General features: G+C 38.5%; 1 protein-coding gene across 1 annotated transcript; it reads left to right on the top strand.

Annotated features, from left to right (window-relative positions):
• LOC107627286 (TBC1 domain family member 5 homolog A-like) lies at window positions 13,512-14,633 on the top strand. Its single transcript, XM_016330134.1, has one exon. It carries the CDS (start codon window positions 13,512-13,514, stop codon window positions 14,631-14,633), a length of 1,122 nt encoding a protein of 373 aa, XP_016185620.1.

Below are 19,886 nucleotides of genomic sequence, written 5' to 3'. Positions count from 1 at the left end.
GAACATCGGGAAAAGGATTCCCAGGTGCGTCAGGGTGTACCCAAAATAAGAGAAATTCGTAAAGAGCATCGGGGTCAAAAAGCGGGCTAGACAGAGAATGTTGAAAAGCTCGATTCTGTAATGCATAACATCTGATACGAGGCTCCAATCCCATAATAAAGTAACTGTGGTGTACCGGATCCTCGTAGATGTAAGGGTCCTCGAACTCATAGAATATCACGCCCTTCTCCATTTGAAGGGAGGAAGGGAGAAAAGGGGGGTAAAAACTGGGGAGTTCTTAGTAGGGATGGGGTTATTAGTTACGTTCATTAATTTGGTGTTGTTTAGTGATACGAAAAAATTGCATCCGCATAAACTACTGGCAAGTATACCGGGTGGCATCAAGTAGTAAAACTCACAAGAGTGAGGTCGATCCCACAGGGATTGATGGATCAAGCAACTTTAGTGAGGTGATATGTCTAGTCAAGTAAAATATTGAAATAGTTTAGTGAAAATTGATTAACAGAATGTAAATTGCAGGGAATGTAAATTGCTGAATATAAATTGCTTGAAACGTAAATAGCAAGAAACTTAAAGGACTGAAACTTAAAGAGCAAGAAAGTAAAAGAGCTAAATGTAAACGACAATAGAATGTAAATTGCATCAAATGTAAAGGGGCTTTGGGTGCAGGAAAATTAAAGAGAGCAGTAAATCAAGCAATTGAAATGAACTCAAGGACAATTAACAAAAGGAAAGATTCATTAGGGATTGGAGATATCATAATCCATCATGAATCAATGGGTTTCAACTTCCTTCTCAATCATATGAGTAGATCTTATGGCAGGTTGTAATTGATTGGATCCCAATTCCTTGGCAATAGGAAGCAAAGAAGAACCACATTAGTGGCTACGTTAGTTACACTAACGTGGAATGGGAGTAACTTGCAAAGTTAATGAGAAAAGTGATTGACAATAACGCTCTCGAAGCCATCATTGCCCACGTTAAGAGTCACGTTAACTAAGTTAACGCGAACTCTAACGTGGAAGTAAAGAAATGGAGCCAACGTTAGTGACACTTAACATTATCACTAACGTTGGACCAATATCATGAGTGGCCACGTTAGAGTCCACGTTAACTTAGTTAACGTGGCCTCTAACGTTAAGAGGAAAAGGGGGAAGCCAACGTTAGTGACACTCAACATTGTCACTAACGTTGGCCAAAGCACATTAAGCCACGTTAACTCCCACGTTAACCTAGTTAACGTGGAAGCTAACGTGAAGACACAAAGTGGTCAACAACGTTAGTGACACCCAACATTGTCACTAACGTTGGAAGCACACAAGCCCCCAATAAGCCACGTTGACTCCTACGTTAACCTAGTTAACGTGGAAGCTAACGTGAAGAAGGAAGGTGATCGCCAACGTTAGTGACACCCAACTTTGTCACTAACGTTGGAGATGGCTAGTAAGGCCACGTTAGAAGCCACGTTAACCTAGTTAACGTGGAAAATAGGGGCAATTTAGAACGTTAGTGACAATGGTAAGTGTCACTAACGTTCTCGAAAGATGGCAAGCCTACGTTAAAAGAGCCACGTTAACTAAGTTAACGTGGACTCTAACATAGGGAAGGGGGAGGCTTCTCAACATTATTGGGAAAGTTGAGTCCCAATAACGTGTGCGAAGGACATAGTGGAAACGTTAGTGGCAACGTTTGTGCCACTAACGTTGAGGTTAACGTGGCTTTTAACTTTGGTGAGGAACGTTAGTGAAAAAAGTGATTGTCACTAACATTCTCGAACCCATATTTTCACTGAACGTTAACACCACTAACTTCCTGAGCCAAAGTCCCTACCCACTTCATACTTTCTCTCTGCAAGTAAAAGCTAAGCCCAATGAAGAAGAGAACTGCTTCAAACTCAAGATCCAAAGGCCCAAGACTTGAAGAATCAACTAGAAGAACAGAAGAGTAGTATATATAGGAGTAGCTTTGAATTATTTGAGGAGTTGGAAAATATAGGGAGCCTCTTGGCATAGAACTACTCTCTGTATTTACTTTCTCTCCACTTCTAGTTTTCATCATATATTCTCCATCTTTGTTTTCATTTTCCAGAGCTATGAACAACTAAACCCCTTTCATTGGGTTAGGGAGCTCTGTTGTAATTTGATGGATCAATACTAGTTTTCATTATTCTTCTTCTATCTTTTCTCTTGATTTTACTTGAAAGCTTTCGATCTTCATCCAATTAGGTAGTTATCTTGGAAAAGAAGCTATTCATACTTGGATCTCTTCTGAACCTTGAAAGAGGAATGAAGGGATCAAGCTAGAAATGCTTTCTCATGCTGGACCAAATTGGGTTTGGATGGATGTGTGACTATAATCCTCTCAACACTTGATTTGGGAAATGCATGTGGTATAATCAGTGACCATACTTCATCTCTTCTCATGAGCAATTGACCAAGGAATTGGCTATTGATCAAGATTTGAGAGATTGAATTACAAGAAATTGTAATTCAATCACTTAAGATTGCCAAGGAGATCAATGAGTGCATTGATTGAGGAAGAGATGAAAATGAGATTGATCCGGAGAATGCAACATCTCCTAAGCCCAATGAACTCCCCATTTCTGATCTTACCCATTCTCTTTAATTTATGTCATTTACATTTATGAGCAATTCCCCCATTCCCATTTAAGATTCTACAATTTACTTTCTGCTATTTACTTTTCCGCCATTTAATTTTCTGCAATTCTCAACTCAATTTCTGATTCGCTCAACTAGAACATTCCTCTAATTAAAGTTGCTTGATCAATCAATCCTTGTGGGATTCGACCTCACTCTATTGTGAGTTTTTACTTGACGACAAATTCGGTACACTTGCCGAAGGAAATTTGTTATGAGACAAGTTTTCCGTGCATCAAGATGGTCATTCAATTATGTGAATTACAATAGAGCTCCTCCCCCTAATGATTGGGGTTCAGTGGGTCATCGCTCTAAGAACAATTGAAGGGAAACTAAATTGCAAGAAAGTAGATCCAACTTAATGTAAACTCAATCGTAAAATTTGCAGAATGGAAAATTGCAGAAGAGAAATATAGGAAATTGAAATTGCATAAACTAAACTAAATTGAATACAAATGAAATGTAAAAGTGCAAAAAAGAAAAAGTGTATCAAACTAAAATCCTAAGCTAAGCTCTCTGGAGTCTCTAATCCTCCAAGAGAGCTCTGGAATCTCTAATCCTCCAGCCTCTAGTCCTACGAGAGCCTCTCTTTTTTTCCCCGTCCCCTTTCATCTTCAAAAACTCTTCTATTTATACTCTTCTTCTCATCTTCAATTGGATTCTTCATGTACTTGGATGTGGGCCTTGGCCTTGATTGAAGTAGTTAGGAGTGGCTCTTTTAGCAGCATTGACGTTGGGATTAATTCACCAACGTTCATACTTGCATGCGTGCCCTTTTAGAAAAAAATTTGGCATTAACTTTGGTGAACAACGTTTATGTAAAAATGTTGAATAAAAAAAATTTTTTGGGCGTTGCCAGCAACGTTTGACTCGACGTTGTGCACCAACGTTCGCTTAGTCACGCATGCGCGTGGCCCACGCGTGCGCGTCGCAGCCAAATTTTCCAATCTCAAAACTAAAATTTGATCGCAGACGTTAGGGGTAATGTTGGTTCACCAACGTTCCCTCCAACGTTGCACACTTGTGCGTACACACACAACGCTGTGCTTACGCACACAAGGTAATTCTTCCAGCTTCCAATTTTGAGGACGTTGGGGCTAACGTTGGTTCACCAACGTTCTATCCAACGTTAGCACTACTTTTTTCAAAAATGGTTTCCAGCAACATTGGTGAGCCAAATGGCCACCAACGTTGCACTTTCCTCCTCCATCAACGTTTAAGGCAACCGTTGGTGAGCCAACTTTGGCCACCAATGTTACTTCCTTCTCCTCTTCCTTGCTCTTCCTCTGCTTCTTTCCACCTATCATCAACCAAACAAATGCATCAAAGCCTTGCCATAATCACAAGATTTTGCATCATTTATAGTATTCAAGTAAATCTTGCATAAATTTCATGAAAATGCACATATTTAACCATGTTTGATTGAATCAAGATATACATGAAATTCTCATCTAAATACTTACTTATTGCCTAAGAAATGCATGAAAACCAAGTAAAAAAAATGAAAAAGGCTTGTAAAACTAGCCTTAGATGCCTAGGTATCATTTAGCAGACAGATAACAGAATACAGCAAAGCAGTAAACAGGAGATGAAGATAAATAGAGAAAATAGAGAAAATAGAAAACAAAACACGAACAGATGAATACAAGAAAATAAAACACAGATATACCATACAAGCAGACAAACATAAAGAAATAGATCACACACATAAAAGGAATGCAACAGAGAATGATGCGCAAACAAGAATGATGCATGTCTAGTCCTACTGCAGGTAATAAGCTCATCTGTCGGTTTCTACCCGACCCAACATTACTAGCCGGATATGGCTTTCCTGTTGGCTATACCCCTATGTACAGGAAATAACCCCTCTACCACCACAGGGTACACTACACGCACGAAATAACACATCTGCCACTGCAGGAATGTGATGAGCGGATATTTTATACGCTTTTTGCCATAGTTTTTATATAGTTTTTAATAAGTTTTACTTAGTTTTCCCTAAATTTTTACAGGTTTGAGTGTTAAATTCACATTTTTGGATTCCACTATGAGTTTGTGTGTTTTTGCACCATTTCAGGTGTTTTCTGGCTGAATTTGAGGAGCTGGAGCAGAAGTCTGATCCAGAGACAGAGAAAGCACTGCATATGCTGTATAGATTTGACCTCCTTGCACTCGGAAGTGATTTTCTGGAGCTACAAAAGTCCAAATGGAGCGTTCTCAATGGCTATAAAAATTTGACTTTCAGAGCTTTCCAGCAATGTTTAATAGTCCATACGTTATTTTGGAGTAGAAGGCCCAAAATTGGCATTCAATAATGCCAGCCGTCTGACCAGTTCTGGCGTCCAGCGCCAGAAAGGGATTCCAAGCTGAAGTTCAATGCCCAAAAAGGTGCTAGGACTGGAGTTCAACGCCCAAGGAAGCCTAATCACATGGAGTTCATCAAAGCTCAGCCCAAACACTCACAAAGTGGGCCCCAGAAGTGGATTTTAGCACTAGATAGACTATTTTACCCTTACTAGTCGCTAGTTTAGTATTTAAAGTAGAAGATTACTCTTTGTTAAGGATCTTCAGCCCTATTTGTATTATACTTTCATTATGAGTTTCTAAACCTCCTAGGTTTAGGGGAGGAGCCCTGCTGAGTCCTATGAATTAATAAAAATATTGCTATTTCTTCTTCAATCCGTGTTTGATCTATCTCTAAGATATATATTCGATCTTTATAGTGGTGAACAGGATGATCTAACAAATTAGCTCTGTTCACCACACTAAGACGAACGTGCCTGACAAACACCCACGTCTAATTGGGTTTGTGTGAATACTTGGAAGGAAAGGACGAGCCAACAGCTATGTTTATACATCTCTCACACGGTTAATCCACGACTTCATTGGGGACTTCTCGAGACACCAGTTCAGCTAATTTTTGGGAGATTAAGGTCTCCGTAGTATAGGCTAGATCCAAAGAAGCAGCGTTCTCTGATCCGGAAGATTTGACCTTGTCTGTGGCGTGTTGAGTAGGATCGCTAGGGGAATGATTTGCTAGAGCTTCACCCTCCATTAGATTGAATGACCAAGGGCCCTGGCATTCATTTTATAGTAGAGGAGATCAATGGCCATAGGCAATGGCTTTGATCACATACAGCCTACCATAGAAGAAGATCATTCACAAGCAAGGAAGACAGTAATACCAAAGTTTATTCAGAAAGACAAAGCAACTCCGACTCTCAACTCTATTCCCAGCATACGATTCCTATCCTTATTTCTACTTAACATCTAAGCATTTATGACATATAATCATTCAAGGTTTACATAATATAATCCAAATCCTTCCGATTCCACCTGACTAAGACCTGCAAGACAACCATTGCTTGCTTCAAGCCACAATCCTCGTGGGATCGACCGTGACTCTCTCAGGTATTACTTGGATGACCCAGTGCACTTGCTGGTACTACTGTAAAAAAGTGTGGGGTTTGCGTACACGCACCATATTTTTGGCGCCGTTACCGGGGATTGTTGAGTTTGGCCAAACTGCTGGATTGTCTTGCTCCCAAGATCAGGTATTCTCTTTAATTTTGTTAGCTCTTCTACATTTTGCTTCTTCTCAATTTTCGAAAATTCTTCAAACTTTTTCAAAAATATTTTTCTTTTCTTTGTTCTATTTATGTTCTTGTTGAGTCTTTGATTTTTGCAAGAGTATAACTTTGATTAAAGTCTTTTATTTTTATTTTATTTCTCTTCAAATTTTCGAAAATCACAAAAATTTTTCCAAAAATATTTTTTATTTTTTTATTTTCTTTGTTTAATCTTTGTTCTTTGAATGTGTCTATGTTCTTAGTAATTTTGTGTTCTTGAGTCCTATTTTCTAAAAATTTTCAAAAATAATTTTTCTTTGTTTAATTCTTGTGTCAAGTTTCTAAGTTTGGTGTTTTATTTTTATTTTTCTTCAAATTTTTGAAAATTTAAGTTTAGTTTTCTAAAAATTTTAAGTTTGGTGTTCTTTTCTTATGTTCTCGAGTTCTTTGAGTCTTTAAATTTTGTTCTTTGTGTTCTTGTGAGTATTCAAGGTGTTCTTGAGTCTTGTATGTGTCTTGATCTTAAAAATTTTAAGTTTGGAGTCCCCTTGTGTTTCCTTCCAAATTTTCAAAAATTTGGGAGCACTAGATCTAAAAATTTTAAGTTTTGTGTCTTTTTTGTGTTTTTCCCTTTCATCATAAAACTCAAAAATAAAAAAATATCTTTTCTAACTTAATTTTTACTTTAATTTTCGAAAATTAACATAAAAATTCAGATTTTCGATTTCAAAATTTATTCTTATCATATCTTAGTTGTCAAGTTTTCAAAAATCAAATCTTTTTCAAATTTAAAAACCTTATCTTTTTCAAAACATAAAAATTCAAATCTTTTCTTATCTTATCTTTTATTTTTATTTTTATCTTTTCTTAATTAATATCTCTTATTCTCTCTCATCTTTTTGAAAACCACCTGACTTACTCTCTCTTCTTAATTTTCAAAAACTAACTCCCATTTTCTCTCTCTTCTTTTTCAAAACCACCTAACTAACTCTTCTCTTCCTTAATTTTCGAAAATAATATCATCTTTTTCTCTCTTCTTTTTCAAAACTACCTAACTAACTCTCTTCTCTCTTAATTTTCGAAAATTTCTCTCTCTTCTCTCTCCTCTATTTTAAAAAATTTAACAATTAAATTTTAAATTCTTTTTAAATTAATTAACTTATTTTCAAAAATTAATTAAATAAATAAATAAAAACAAAAATATTTTAATTATTATTCAACTCTCCTATCTCTATTTCTTCTTTTTTTCCTTTTACCTTTCTTAATTATGAACCCAAGTGGAAATGAAGAGTTCAAGAGAACTCTGGGGTCTTATACAAATTCCACTGTTGACTTCTATGAAAGAAGTATCAACATACCTCACATCAAAGCTAGTAGCTTTGAAGTTTGAAGTGAACCCTCAACTTATTACCCTAGTACAGCAAAACTGCCAGTATTCTGGGCTTCCTCAAGAAGAACCTACAGGATTCCTGGTAGATTTCTTAAAGATAGCTGACACAGTACAAGTGAGGGAGTAGACCAAGATGTCTATAGATTACTGGTTTTTTCTTTTGCAGTAAAGGACCAAGCAAAAATGTGATTGGATAACCAGCCTAAATCTAGTTTAAAAACTTGGAAACAGTTAGTGGATAAGTTTTTAAACCAACACCTTCCCCCAAGGAAGATGACCCAGCTGAGACTGGACATCCAAGACTTCAAACAAGGAGACAGTGAATCTCTTTATGATGCTTGGGAGAGGTATAGGAAGATGCTATGAAAATGTCCCACTGAAATATTTTCAGAATGGGTACAGTTAAACATCTTCTACTATGGACTCTTTGATGATTGGAATTCAAAAACTTGATTATTGGAATTTAATGTATATCACTACAATGAATTCCTTCGACAAGTATACCGAATTGTCGTCAAGTAATAACTCTCAATAGAGTGAGGTCGAATCCCACGAGGATTAACGGATTAAGCTAACAATAGTTTATTGATTAGCCTAGTTAGACTATTCATATTGGAGAGAGATATTTAAACAGAAAATGTAAATGACACAAAAGTAAAGGAAAGCAATAAAGTGCAAGAAAGTAAATGGCATAAATGTAAAGTACGAGAAAGTAAAGTACTGGAATTGTAAAGTGCAGAAAATGTAAATAACCATAAAGTAAATAAAAGAAAGAAAGATAAAATAAGCATTGGGATCAAGAGATATTGCATTCTCCGCATTAATTAATTTCATCTCATCTTTAATCATGCAACTCATTGACCTCTTGGCAATCATGATTGGTTGAGCCCCAATTCCTTGGTGACTCAATCTCTCAAATCTTGATCAATAGCCAATTCGTTGGTCTAATTGCTCATGAGAAGAGATGAAGAATGGTCCCTGATTATACCACACACTTTCCTAGACCCAAATAATGGAGAGATTAAATGTCACCGTATCCCATTCATACCCAAATCTACTCAAGTGTAATAAGGATTTTCAAGCATGGTTTTATGTTTCCTCTTCCAAGGTTCCCATAAAACCCAAATACATTCAATCTCTTTTCCAAGATGATTGAATGCTAGAATGAAGAACGAAAATCCTTCAAGTAAATCAAGAGAGATGAAGAGAAGAAGAAGAATAAAAACAATTTAATCCATCAAATAGCAAGAGAGCTCTCTTTCCTAATGGAAAGAGTTAGTAATTCATAACTAAAATGTTTACGAAGTAAGAAAGAAAGGAGAAGAAGATGATAGTGAACAGAGAGGGTCTGAAGACTTCTCCCAATCCAGCATGCCTAATTCTATGAAACTAAGGCCTTTATATAGGCTTTCCTAAATTACAAATTGAAATAAAATTGAACGCAAATTACAATCAAATAAAAATTAACTATTCTAGATGATTCTTGTGGCCTTGATTGGTTGACAATTGTGGGCTTGCTTCCTTGAATTTAGAGTGGACTTTGATTGAAAAATGATTCAGAATGAGGCTGCAGGCTAGCGTAGTGCTCTTGAGGAGAGCGGAGTGCTCTTGCACCCACGCGTGCGCGTCATAACTGCTTTTGGCCCTTGTGACGCGTACGCGTCACCCACGCGTACGCATGACCTTCAGCGTTCTTGAGAAGAGCGTAGCGCTCGTGCCAATCCATGTGTACGCATTGTCCATGCGTGCGCGTGGCCTTTCAAAAATAACACTTTCATGCGTATGCCTCATCCATGCATACGCGTGGTCTTCCAAAATTATCCCTTCGATGCGTACGCGTCACCCACACGTACGCGTCACCGGCAAATTTTCCAGTTGCACTATCGCAAGCACTCTTTGGTGAAGAGCGTAGCGCCAAAGGTGCTCTTCTCGTTTTTCTTCTCTTCTTCAGCCTTTAAACTCTTTTTTTCTTTCATGCTTCTTTTGTGCTTTTTACTTCTTTTTCCACCAATTTCTGTAAAATAGATAAAAATCAAAGGGATGAAAGTAATCTATGATTTAAGCATAAAAACACTTAATAATTAAGCATGATTAATGAAAATTAAACGTGAAAAAGCATAGAAAAATATAACATGATGCGCAATCATCAACTTTCAGACATGGCTAGAATGTCCCTGGACCACTCTGCTGGTGGTTCCATACACATGAGAAAGACCATTCAAGAAGCCCAAGAGCTCATTAAGACAGATGCCATTAATCAGCATCTGTACTCATCTCCTAAGGCTTCTTTAAAAGGAGAGGTTAAGACAGTAGTTGCTGAACCTAACCCTCCAGAGCAGGATGGCCTATTGACTCAGCAGTTGCAAGCCCTAGCCCAGCAAATGTTGGAATTGCAGGCGGCTCTGTGAAAAACTCAGGCTTCTAACAGAAATGTAGAAGCCCAGTTGAGTCAAACAAGGCAACAGTTATCTAAGCAGATAACAGATGAATGCCAGGCCATTCAACTAAGGAGTGGGAAAACCTTAAGCTCCCAACCTCAGCCCAATAAGAATGAAAAGCCCATAAAGGATAACCAGATCTCTGCACAAGATGGTTTTGGGCGTTTAAACACCCAGAGAAATACCACCCCTGGAGTTGAACGCCAAGAATAGGTTGGGACTGGGCGTTCAAACGCCCAGAGAGGTATCCCTCTTGGTGTTAAACGCCAGGAATGGGCAGAGACTGGGCGTTCAAATGCCCAGGGGGGCAGCAGCTTGGGCGTTGAACGCCCAAGCAAGGGAAATCAGTCATTCAATGACAACAAACCTGCTAAACAAGGTAGTAATCCCCCTTTGATGACAAGTCATCTTATGCTAGTTTCACAAACATTTTTTATTTGTTTCATTAGGTTTTATGCACTTTCTTGCACAATAAGTAAGTGATTGGAGTAGCATTTTGTTTTTTATTTTGATTCAATCAAACATCACTAACTTTATACAAAATCATGAGATTTATGCAAGAAATAGGTGATTATTAGGAATGATGCAAAAACTTTGTGATTTTGGTCAGACTTTGATTGCTTGTTTGGTTGATTTCAGGTGAAAAAGTGAAGAGAAAGAAGAGCACTGCAGTATAACGTAGCGTTCAAATAAAGAAAGCCACGCTCACTTGTGACGCGCACGCGTATAGGACGCTTACGCGTTAGGGACAACTTTCGAAGATCCACGTGTATGTGTGCATAACGCGTACGCGTGGAAGTGGTTGGCGCTCGTTTTTAAAGAAAGCGCTACGTTCACTAAACCAGCGTTTTCGGGCACATTCAAAATTGGAATTAGAAATTTTGTTGCCGACACTCACGCGTACATGACGTGCACGCGTCGATGAAGAATTTGGAAGAAAGCACGCGAATGCGTGGGTGGCACTGAAGCATGTAATTGATATTTTACCACCCACGCGCACGCGCAGAGTACGCACACGCGTGGGCAGCGTTCATTAAGCAAACGTAGCGCTCATTAAGAGAGCACTATAGAAGACACGTATGCATGAATATGGCGTGCAAGCATGATGGAAGCTAAAGATGGCAATGACGCGTACGCGTATGTGATGCGTACGCGTCGATGAGCAAAACTGCGAAGGAACGCGCAGGTGCAGTAGACGCGTACGCGTGGATGAATGAACGCTGTGCTCACTTTCAGAACGCAACGTTCTCCTGGAAGCTGAAATCAAGTGCCATCCTGACCCACTGCAATAAAGGCCAAAATGCCCACTCCAAATACATGATGACTAAATTAGAAAGTTTGTAAATAGGAGAAAATTTGATTTCATGAGGAGGCTGGATCTTTTATTTTTCCTTTGAGTTTTTAATTTTTCTTTAAGCTTTTCTTTTGGGAATTGGGGAGATTTTGAGATCTAAGTTTAGTTTGCTTTCTATTTTCATTATGTTCATTATCTTTTACACTGGTGCTAAAGCTTCTTTTTAATTTTTCTTCTGTTGTCTTTAGAATTTGAGAATTGAAGATCGGATCTAAATTCCCTTTTCTGTTTTTCTTATCCTGCAATTTTTCTTTTTGTTCTTTTCTTCTTTGGCAATTTAAATTTCCTGTTAAAGAATTTAGGATCTGATCTAAATTTTCCTCTCTGTTCATTTTTCTTCTGCAAATTTCCTTTTCTGTTTTAGGATTTTAAATTGGATCTAAGTCTTAATTCTAGTTTTCATCTTCTACACTTTCTTCTCTGATTTACTACAGTTTACATTCTCCAGTTTTGTTTTGATCCCAAATACCCAAATCCCTTTATTATTCATGCAATTTATGTTTCTTAGCAATTTAGATTCTACAATTTAAATTACTTGCACTTTAAGTTTCAGCTATTTACCTTTCTTACAATTTAAGTTTTAGATCTTTTAAATTTCTTGCACTTTAAGTTTCTGCAATTTACCTCTTCTGCACTTTAAGATTCTGCCAATTTTTATTCTGCACTCTAGTTTACTTGCAATTTCCCTTCTGTTAATCAAATTTCACCAAATTCATTAAATATTCGCTTAACTAAATTCATCATCATACTAAAGTTGCTCAATCCATTAATCCCTGTGGGATCGACCTCACTTTTGTGAGTTTTACTACTTGATGCGACCCAGTACACTTACCAGTGAGTTTGTGTGGAATCAATTTTCCCTCATCAAGTTTTTTGTGTCGTTGCCGGGGATTTATTTAGATTGACAATGATTAAGTATGTGATAATATAGATTAAGCATTTTTCTTTGTTTTTATACTAACTGTTTGAGATTTTGATTAAGCTAATCTTAACTTCACTCTAGCAGTGGAGCGTTTTGCTTTTTGTTTCTGGTTTTACTTCTGTTGTATGCCAGGAGGAAGAAGAGGTGAATCTACCTCTTTTGATTCTGAGCCAGAGAGGATATTTTTGAGATTGAGAAGAGTTGCAAGAGGGAAGGGTGTTATTGGAGAAGAAGAATTAGAAGAGGAGGACCAAGAGATGGAGGGAAATCTCCCTAATCCCCCCTAAGAAGTGGCTAATAACAATGGCCCACCTCAATGGAGAGTTCTAGCTTCTTACACCTTCCCCAATCCAAGAAACTGTGGGAGCAGTATACTAACTCCCAATGTCCATGCAAATAACTTTGAGTTGAAGCCTCAACTTATTACTTTGTTGCAGAACAATTATTCCTATGGAGGAGGTCCACTTGAAGATCCAACCCAACACCTATCCATCTTTCTGAGGATTTATGAAACTGTCAAAACAAATGGTGTGCATCCAGACATCTACAAACTATTGCTGTTCTCATTCTCCTTGAGGGACAAGGCTTCTCAATGGCTAGAGACATTCCCCAAGGAAAGCATCAATAATTGGGAAGATCTAGTGAGCAAATTCCGAGCCAAATTCTACCAATCTCAGAGGATCATTAGATTGAAGACAGAGGTGCAAACATTCACTCAAATGGATGGAAAATCACTGTATGATACCTGGAAAAGATACAAAACCTTGATCAGGAAGTGTCCACCAGAGATGTTTAGTGAATGGGATAGACTTCAAAATTTCTATGAAGGGTTGACACTGAAAGCTCAAGAGGCCCGTGATTATTCAGTGAGGGACAAGGCTTCTCAATGGCTAGAGACATTCCCCAAGGAAAGCATCAATAATTGGGAAGATCTAGTGAGCAAATTCCGAGCCAAATTCTACCAATCTCAGAGGATCATTAGATTGAAGACAGAGGTGCAAACATTCACTCAAATGGATGGAAAATCACTGTATGATACCTGGAAAAGATACAAAACCTTGATCAGGAAGTGTCCACCAGAGATGTTTAGTGAATGGGACAGACTTCAAAATTTCTATGAAGGTTTGACACTGAAAGCTCAAGAAGCCCTTGATTATTCAGTAGGAGGTTCAATACAGCTCATGAAGACAGCTGAGAAAGTCCAAAATCTCATAGACACTGTGACCAATAACCAATACTTCTATGGTCATCAAAGGCAATGCCAACCAGCTCAACAGAAGGGTGTGTTGGAGCTGGAAGGTGTGGATACTATCTTGGCACAAAATAAAGTTATACACCAACAAATCCAGCAACAAATAGAGATGATGGCTAAGAGGATTGATGGCCTTCAAATAGCATCAGTGGGCACTACAAATCAATCATCAGTTGGATGGGGGCAGAATGAAGAAATCTATAAAGAGCAGCAGCCAGAACAAGTTAACTATATGCACAACCAAGGTGCACAGAACGAATTTCATGGAGACACTTACAACCCCTCTTGGAGGAACCATCCCAATCTAAGGTGGGGAGACAACCAGAACCAAAACTCTTGGCAAAGAAACTCCAACCAAAACAACTCCCGCAACACAAACCACCAGAACCATCAGCAAACTAACCAAAATCCATATAGAAAACCACAAAACAATTACCCCAATTCTAACTTCTATCCACCCCATAACTCATCAACTAACCAAAATAATTTCCAACAACCACATTCACCTCACACTCAGCCACAACCACCCGAAGAATCCCAAAGAATCTCCAATTTGGAGATGATGATGGAGAAGATGATGAAGCATCAAGAGTTAGCTAATAAGAACCACGAAACTTCACTAAGAAACCTAGAAAGACAAATAGGCCAACTGTCTAAACAGCCTAAAAAACTAACCAACACTTTCGCAAGTGATTCCATTCCAAACCCCAAAGAAGAATGCAAAGCAATTCAACTCAGGAGTAGAAGAACATTGAAGGATGACAAGGTTGGCAGTAAGAAGGAAGTGGCAATTGAAGAGAAGGACTACGAAGAGCTCAAGAAGAAGGATGAAGAACCACAATCTTCAAAGAAGGAAAAGCAAGTTACGGAGGAGCATTCGCAAGAACAGAGGAAGGAAATGAAGCCTTACAGTCCTCCTCTGCAATACCCTCAAAGATTGCAAAGAGAGCTTAAGGATCAACAATTTCTCAAGTTCCTAGAGGTTTTCAAGAAACTGGAAATTAACATACCACTTGCTAAAGCATTGGAAGCAAATGCCCCTGTATGCTAAGTTCCTTAAGGAGCTCATTAATAAGAAGACAAGCTGGAACGAAAAGGAGACAGTGTTCTTAACCCAAGAATGCAGTGCGATCATCCAAAAAGGGCTCCCACCCAAACTCAAAGATCCTGGGAGTTTCTTTCTGCCCAGCACCATTGGCAATATATCCATTGATAAGGCATTGTGTGATTTAGGATCAAGTATCAATCTGATGCCCTTATCTTTGATGAGAAAATTGATGACAAGTCATCTTAGCCTAGTTTCACTAGTCTTTTTCTTTTGGTTTCAATTGATTTTATGCACTTTCTTGAGCCATAAGTAAGCCAATTGGGTGAAATTTCATATTTCCTTTGATTCAATCAACCATGGATGAATTAATGTAATTTCATGAGATTTTATGCTATAATTGTCATATATTATGAAAGAATAACAAACTCATGATTTTGAGCATAGCTTTGATGTGTTTGATTGATTGATGATATGTGAAAAGAGCTTTAAAGAAGGTTGAAGAAAGAAGAAAGGGCGAGGAGCAAGAGAGAACAAAAAGTTTGAGCCAAAGTTTGCCTCAAACTTTAGCTCAAACTTTTGGAAGAGTGAATTCACATTGGTTGGAGCAAAAAGCTTGCGCTAACGTTTGCCTCAAGCTTTTTGGCAAACGTTGGCGCCACACACCAACACCCTGGAGGAGAAAAGCTTGCGCCAACGTTTGCCTCAAGCTTTTTGGCAAACGTTGGCGCCACACCAACACACCCTGGAGGAGAAAAGCTTGCGCCAACATTTGCCTCAAACTTTTTGGCAAACGTTGGCGCCACATATGCACACAAGGGGATCAACGTTTGGCCTAAAGTTTGACCTGAAACTTTAGCCCAAACGTTGGTAGCAGCAAATGAGGGCAGCTGATATAAAAAGCTTGAGCCAAAGTTTGCCTCAAACTTTGACTCAAGCTTTTATGATTTATAGCCCGATTCACAATGGATTTCTCTCCAACTCCAAGTGCAATCAATACTTGATCTCTCTTCTTCCTTGTTCTTGCTCTGCACTCTTTACTTTTCTTGCTTTGGATCTTGTGTGGAGAATTGAAGAACTTCTGTTTCAATCTCACCTTGAGATCTTGTTTAATTTTCTGCATAATTGAATTTCCTTTTCTGTTAATTGCTTCTTCTTCTACTCTCTCTGCAATTTACACTTCTTTATTTCCTTGCAATTGTTCTTGCTGGATCTAGGAAGGCAGTGAGATCTAGACTCAGCTATCTAGTCTCTTGAGTCTTGAGATCTACAGTTTTAAATTTCAATTTCTTTATTTCATTGTTACACCAAGCTTTTTCCCATTTCCGTTTTAGATCCGGTTTAATTCAAGTCATCTTCTACTTTTCTGTTTATTGCATTTTACTTTTCCTTGTTTAATTTCTGCAAATCCAATTCCCAATTCCCTTTACAATTCAAGCCATTTACATTTCTTGCACTTTAAGATTCTGCAATTTACATTTCTTGCAATCTAAGTTTCTGCAATTTATATTACTTGCACTTTAAGATTCAGCCTCTTTAATTTCTCTACACTTTAAATTCTTGCCAATTGTCCCTCTCCCTTTTAATTTCATGCAATTTAGCTTCTGTCAAATACAAACCACTCAAATCAACTGTTGGTTTGCTAGACTAAGTCATCCACTAAACTAAAATTGCTCAATCCTTCAATCCCTGTGGGATCGACCTCACTCTCGTGAGTTTTATTACTTGATGCGACCCGGTGCACTTGCCGGTTAGTTTCGTTTTGGATCGTTTTCCACACATCAAGTTTTTGATGCCGTTGCCGGGGATTGAAATAGATTGGCAATGATTAAGTGAAGTATTGTGACACTGTTAAAACCAATGGAGTGCATCCTGACAGCTATAAGCTACTGCTATTTCCATTCTCTCTCAGAGACAAAGCCACCCAATGGTTGGAATCTTTCCCAAGAGACAGCATTGACAATTGGGATGATCTAGTGAGCAAATTCCTTGCCAATATTTACCCACCTCAAAGGGTTGTCAGATTGAAGACTGAAGTACAAACATTCACCCAAATGGAGGTTGAACCATTATATGAGGCATGGGAAAGGTACAAGGCTCTGATCAGGAAGTGTCCCCCTGGAATGTTCAATGAGTGGGATAGATTGCAGAATTTCTATGAAGGCTTGACATTGAAATCTCAAGAGGCCTTGGATCATTCAGCTGGAGGCTCTTTGCAACTCATGAAAACTGCAGAAGAAGCTCAAAATCTCATTGATATGGTAGCTAACAACCAGTATTTCTTCGCTCACCAAAGGCAACGCCAACCATCACAGAGGAAGGGAGTGATGGAGTTGGAAGGAGTGGACTCAATCCTAACTCAAAACAAATTGATGCAGCAGCAGATTCAACAACAATTTGAGCAAATGGCCAAGAGGATTGATAGCCTCCAAGTTACAGCAGTAGGCACCAATCAACCATCAACCACATGGGGAACAAATGAAGAAACTCAAGAGGAGCAACAGCCCCATAACCAGCCAATTCCACAGGACTCTCAAAGAATCACTAACTTGGAAACTTTGATAGACAAAATATGGAAACACCAAGAAATGACAACCAAGAACCATGAATCTTCCATGAAGAACCTAGAGAGACAGATTGGGCAAATATCCAAGCAGATTTCTGTAGAGAGACCATCAAGTTCCCTGCCAAGTGACACAATTCCAAATCCTAAGGAAGAATGCAAGGCAATACAGTTAAGAAGTGGGAGAACATTGATGAGCAACAATGACACTACAAGGAAGTAAGCGGAGAACAGCAAAAGGCCAATAGAGGGGGAAAAGCCAACACACGCAGAGGAAGCCAATGGTGATGATGCAATGGCAAGCAAGCAAATTTCAAAGCAAACTCAAGAAAAGGAGGAACAATCAAAAATTCCAAAAAAGGGGAATGAAGCAATTGAAGAGCCAACCAAGAATCAAAAGCAACAAGCAGAGAAGAACTTTGTACCTCCACTGCCATATCCCCAGAGATTCAACAAGGAGGCAAAGAATCAACACTTTCATAAGTTCCTTGAGACTTTCAAGAAGCTAGAGATCAACATTCCCTTGGCTGAAGCACTTGAGCAAATGCCTCTGTATGCCAAGTTTTTGAAGGAGCTTATTAACAAGAAAAAAAGTTGGCTAGAAAAGGAAACTGTGATGCTCACTGAAGAATGCAGATCATTGATTCAAAAGGGACTTCCCTCAAGAAGTAGATAATGCAGCATGGGAAGAAGAAAAAGAACTTGTACAGAGCAATGAAGAGATTCATGAAAGCATTGATGTGTTAGTTATCAAGAAGAGGAATCCCAAAATGAAGCCCACTTGCAAGTAGAAAGGATCAATAAGCAGAAGGAAGAAGAATGAAAACAGAATCAAAAAGGGTTGGAAGAACAAAAAAATTCCAACAGAAGGGCTCTCCAAAGGCGACAAAGTGCAGTTAGTCTATCAACAACTGGAAGCAAGCCAACAGATTGATGATTACTATACTGTGAGCAAAATACTCTCACAAGAACATGCTGAGATAGAAAACCAAGGAACAAAGAAGAAGCTCACAATCAGAGGGGACAAGTTGAGGCACTATAACCATCAACCACCATGAAAGAAAGCCCCAATGTCAAGCTAGTGACATTAAAAGAGCGCTTGTTGGGAGGCAACCCAACCAGAGGTAGTTTTCTTTTCATAGCCTTTTCAATAAAAATGTTGAATATTTGGTATGCATTGTAAGGAGCTAAGTTTGGTGTTACACACCAAAACAATTTAAAGGAGAATAAAGGATTATAAGTTTGGTGTTCCACCAAAACATCATTTAAAAACACATTCTCACTTCTTGCACAATACTAGCTCCAAGCAATCAAACAGATTATTCAATTACTTAATTGCTCTCTAGTTTTAACTTTATAACTTTTAGCAAGAACACAAGATTTTACATATAGTTAACCTGTTGCATCAGAGGAAGTGGCAAGGAACTAAGTTTGGTGTTCCCACACCAAATTAAATCCAAAAGCCGCACTCAATTCATGCATACTAACCAGTCACCTAAGGGCTTGAGAAGCAAGCAACTTTTGAGAATTATGCAGGGAACTAACCACCAATTGAAGACATTATGCACCATGACTCAAAAGGGGACCAACAGAAAGAAGGACAAAAGAACTGCAAACCAATAGGTTGTATCTACACTTAACTTCAGCTGTTGAGAGATGCTATGATTTATATCTTGCTAAAGTGTTCATCTAGTACAAGTAGAATCAATTTTTTTTGAAATAAATAAGCTAGTCTAAGTGTGTGCTTATGTGTTTACTTTCACTTAACTAAATGCAAGCTTTGTCCCCTGCATCTGTAATTCAATAAAAGAAATGTTTGGAATGTGAAGTAAGATAGTTCTTTGTTAGCGGAAAGTACAATAATAGTGAGTGGTGGTATGTATGTGTGATTGTATGATAGCTCACTTTTAGGGAATAAAAGGACTAGACTGTCTCCTTTTAAGTAGAAAATAGCTCACTGTCTATGAATCTCAACAAGATAAAGTCCTTGGCTGAAAAGAAGAACAAAAAGAGAAAAGAAAAAGCCAAAGGTGGCAGCAGGACAAAAGAAGAAAGAAAATAAAGCTAGACACCAATAGCTTGAACCTTGGAATATATGCCTGTGGTATTTTTGCACTAGGATCTGCTTGGATTATTAAGTTCTTTGGAGTGCATCAACACTTGGTAACTTGGGTTAACTAACCCGGGATTATCAACTGAAAGTCCACTATCAAGAGCAACCTAGTTACAAGGCATTTAGTAACCCAAAGAGGTAAAAAGCTTGAGCCAAAGTTTGCCTCAAACTTTAGCTCAAACTTTTGGAAGAGTGAATTCACATTGGTTGGAGCAAAAAGCTTGCGCCAACGTTTGCCTCAAGCTTTTTGGCAAACGTTGGCACCACACACCAACACCTTGGAGGAGAAAAGCTTGCGTCAACGTTTGCCTCAAGCTTTTTGGCAAACGTTGGCGCCACACCAACACACCCTGGAGGAGAAAAGCTTGCGCCAACGTTTGCCTCAAACTTTTTGGCAAATGTTGGCGCCACATATGCACACAAGGGGATCAACGTTTGGACTAAAGTTTGACCTCAAACTTTAGCCCAAACGTTGGTAGCAGCAAATGAGGGCAGCTGATATGAAAAGCTTGAGCCAAAGTTTGTCTCAAACTTTGACTCAAGCTTTTATGATTTATAGCCCGGTTCACAAGGGATTTCTCTC

This window comes from Arachis ipaensis, chromosome B02 (genome assembly GCF_000816755.2).
Source record: "Arachis ipaensis cultivar K30076 chromosome B02, Araip1.1, whole genome shotgun sequence".
Classification (NCBI taxonomy): domain Eukaryota; kingdom Viridiplantae; phylum Streptophyta; class Magnoliopsida; order Fabales; family Fabaceae; genus Arachis; species Arachis ipaensis.
This window is presented reverse-complemented; position numbering and strand designations above follow the sequence as displayed.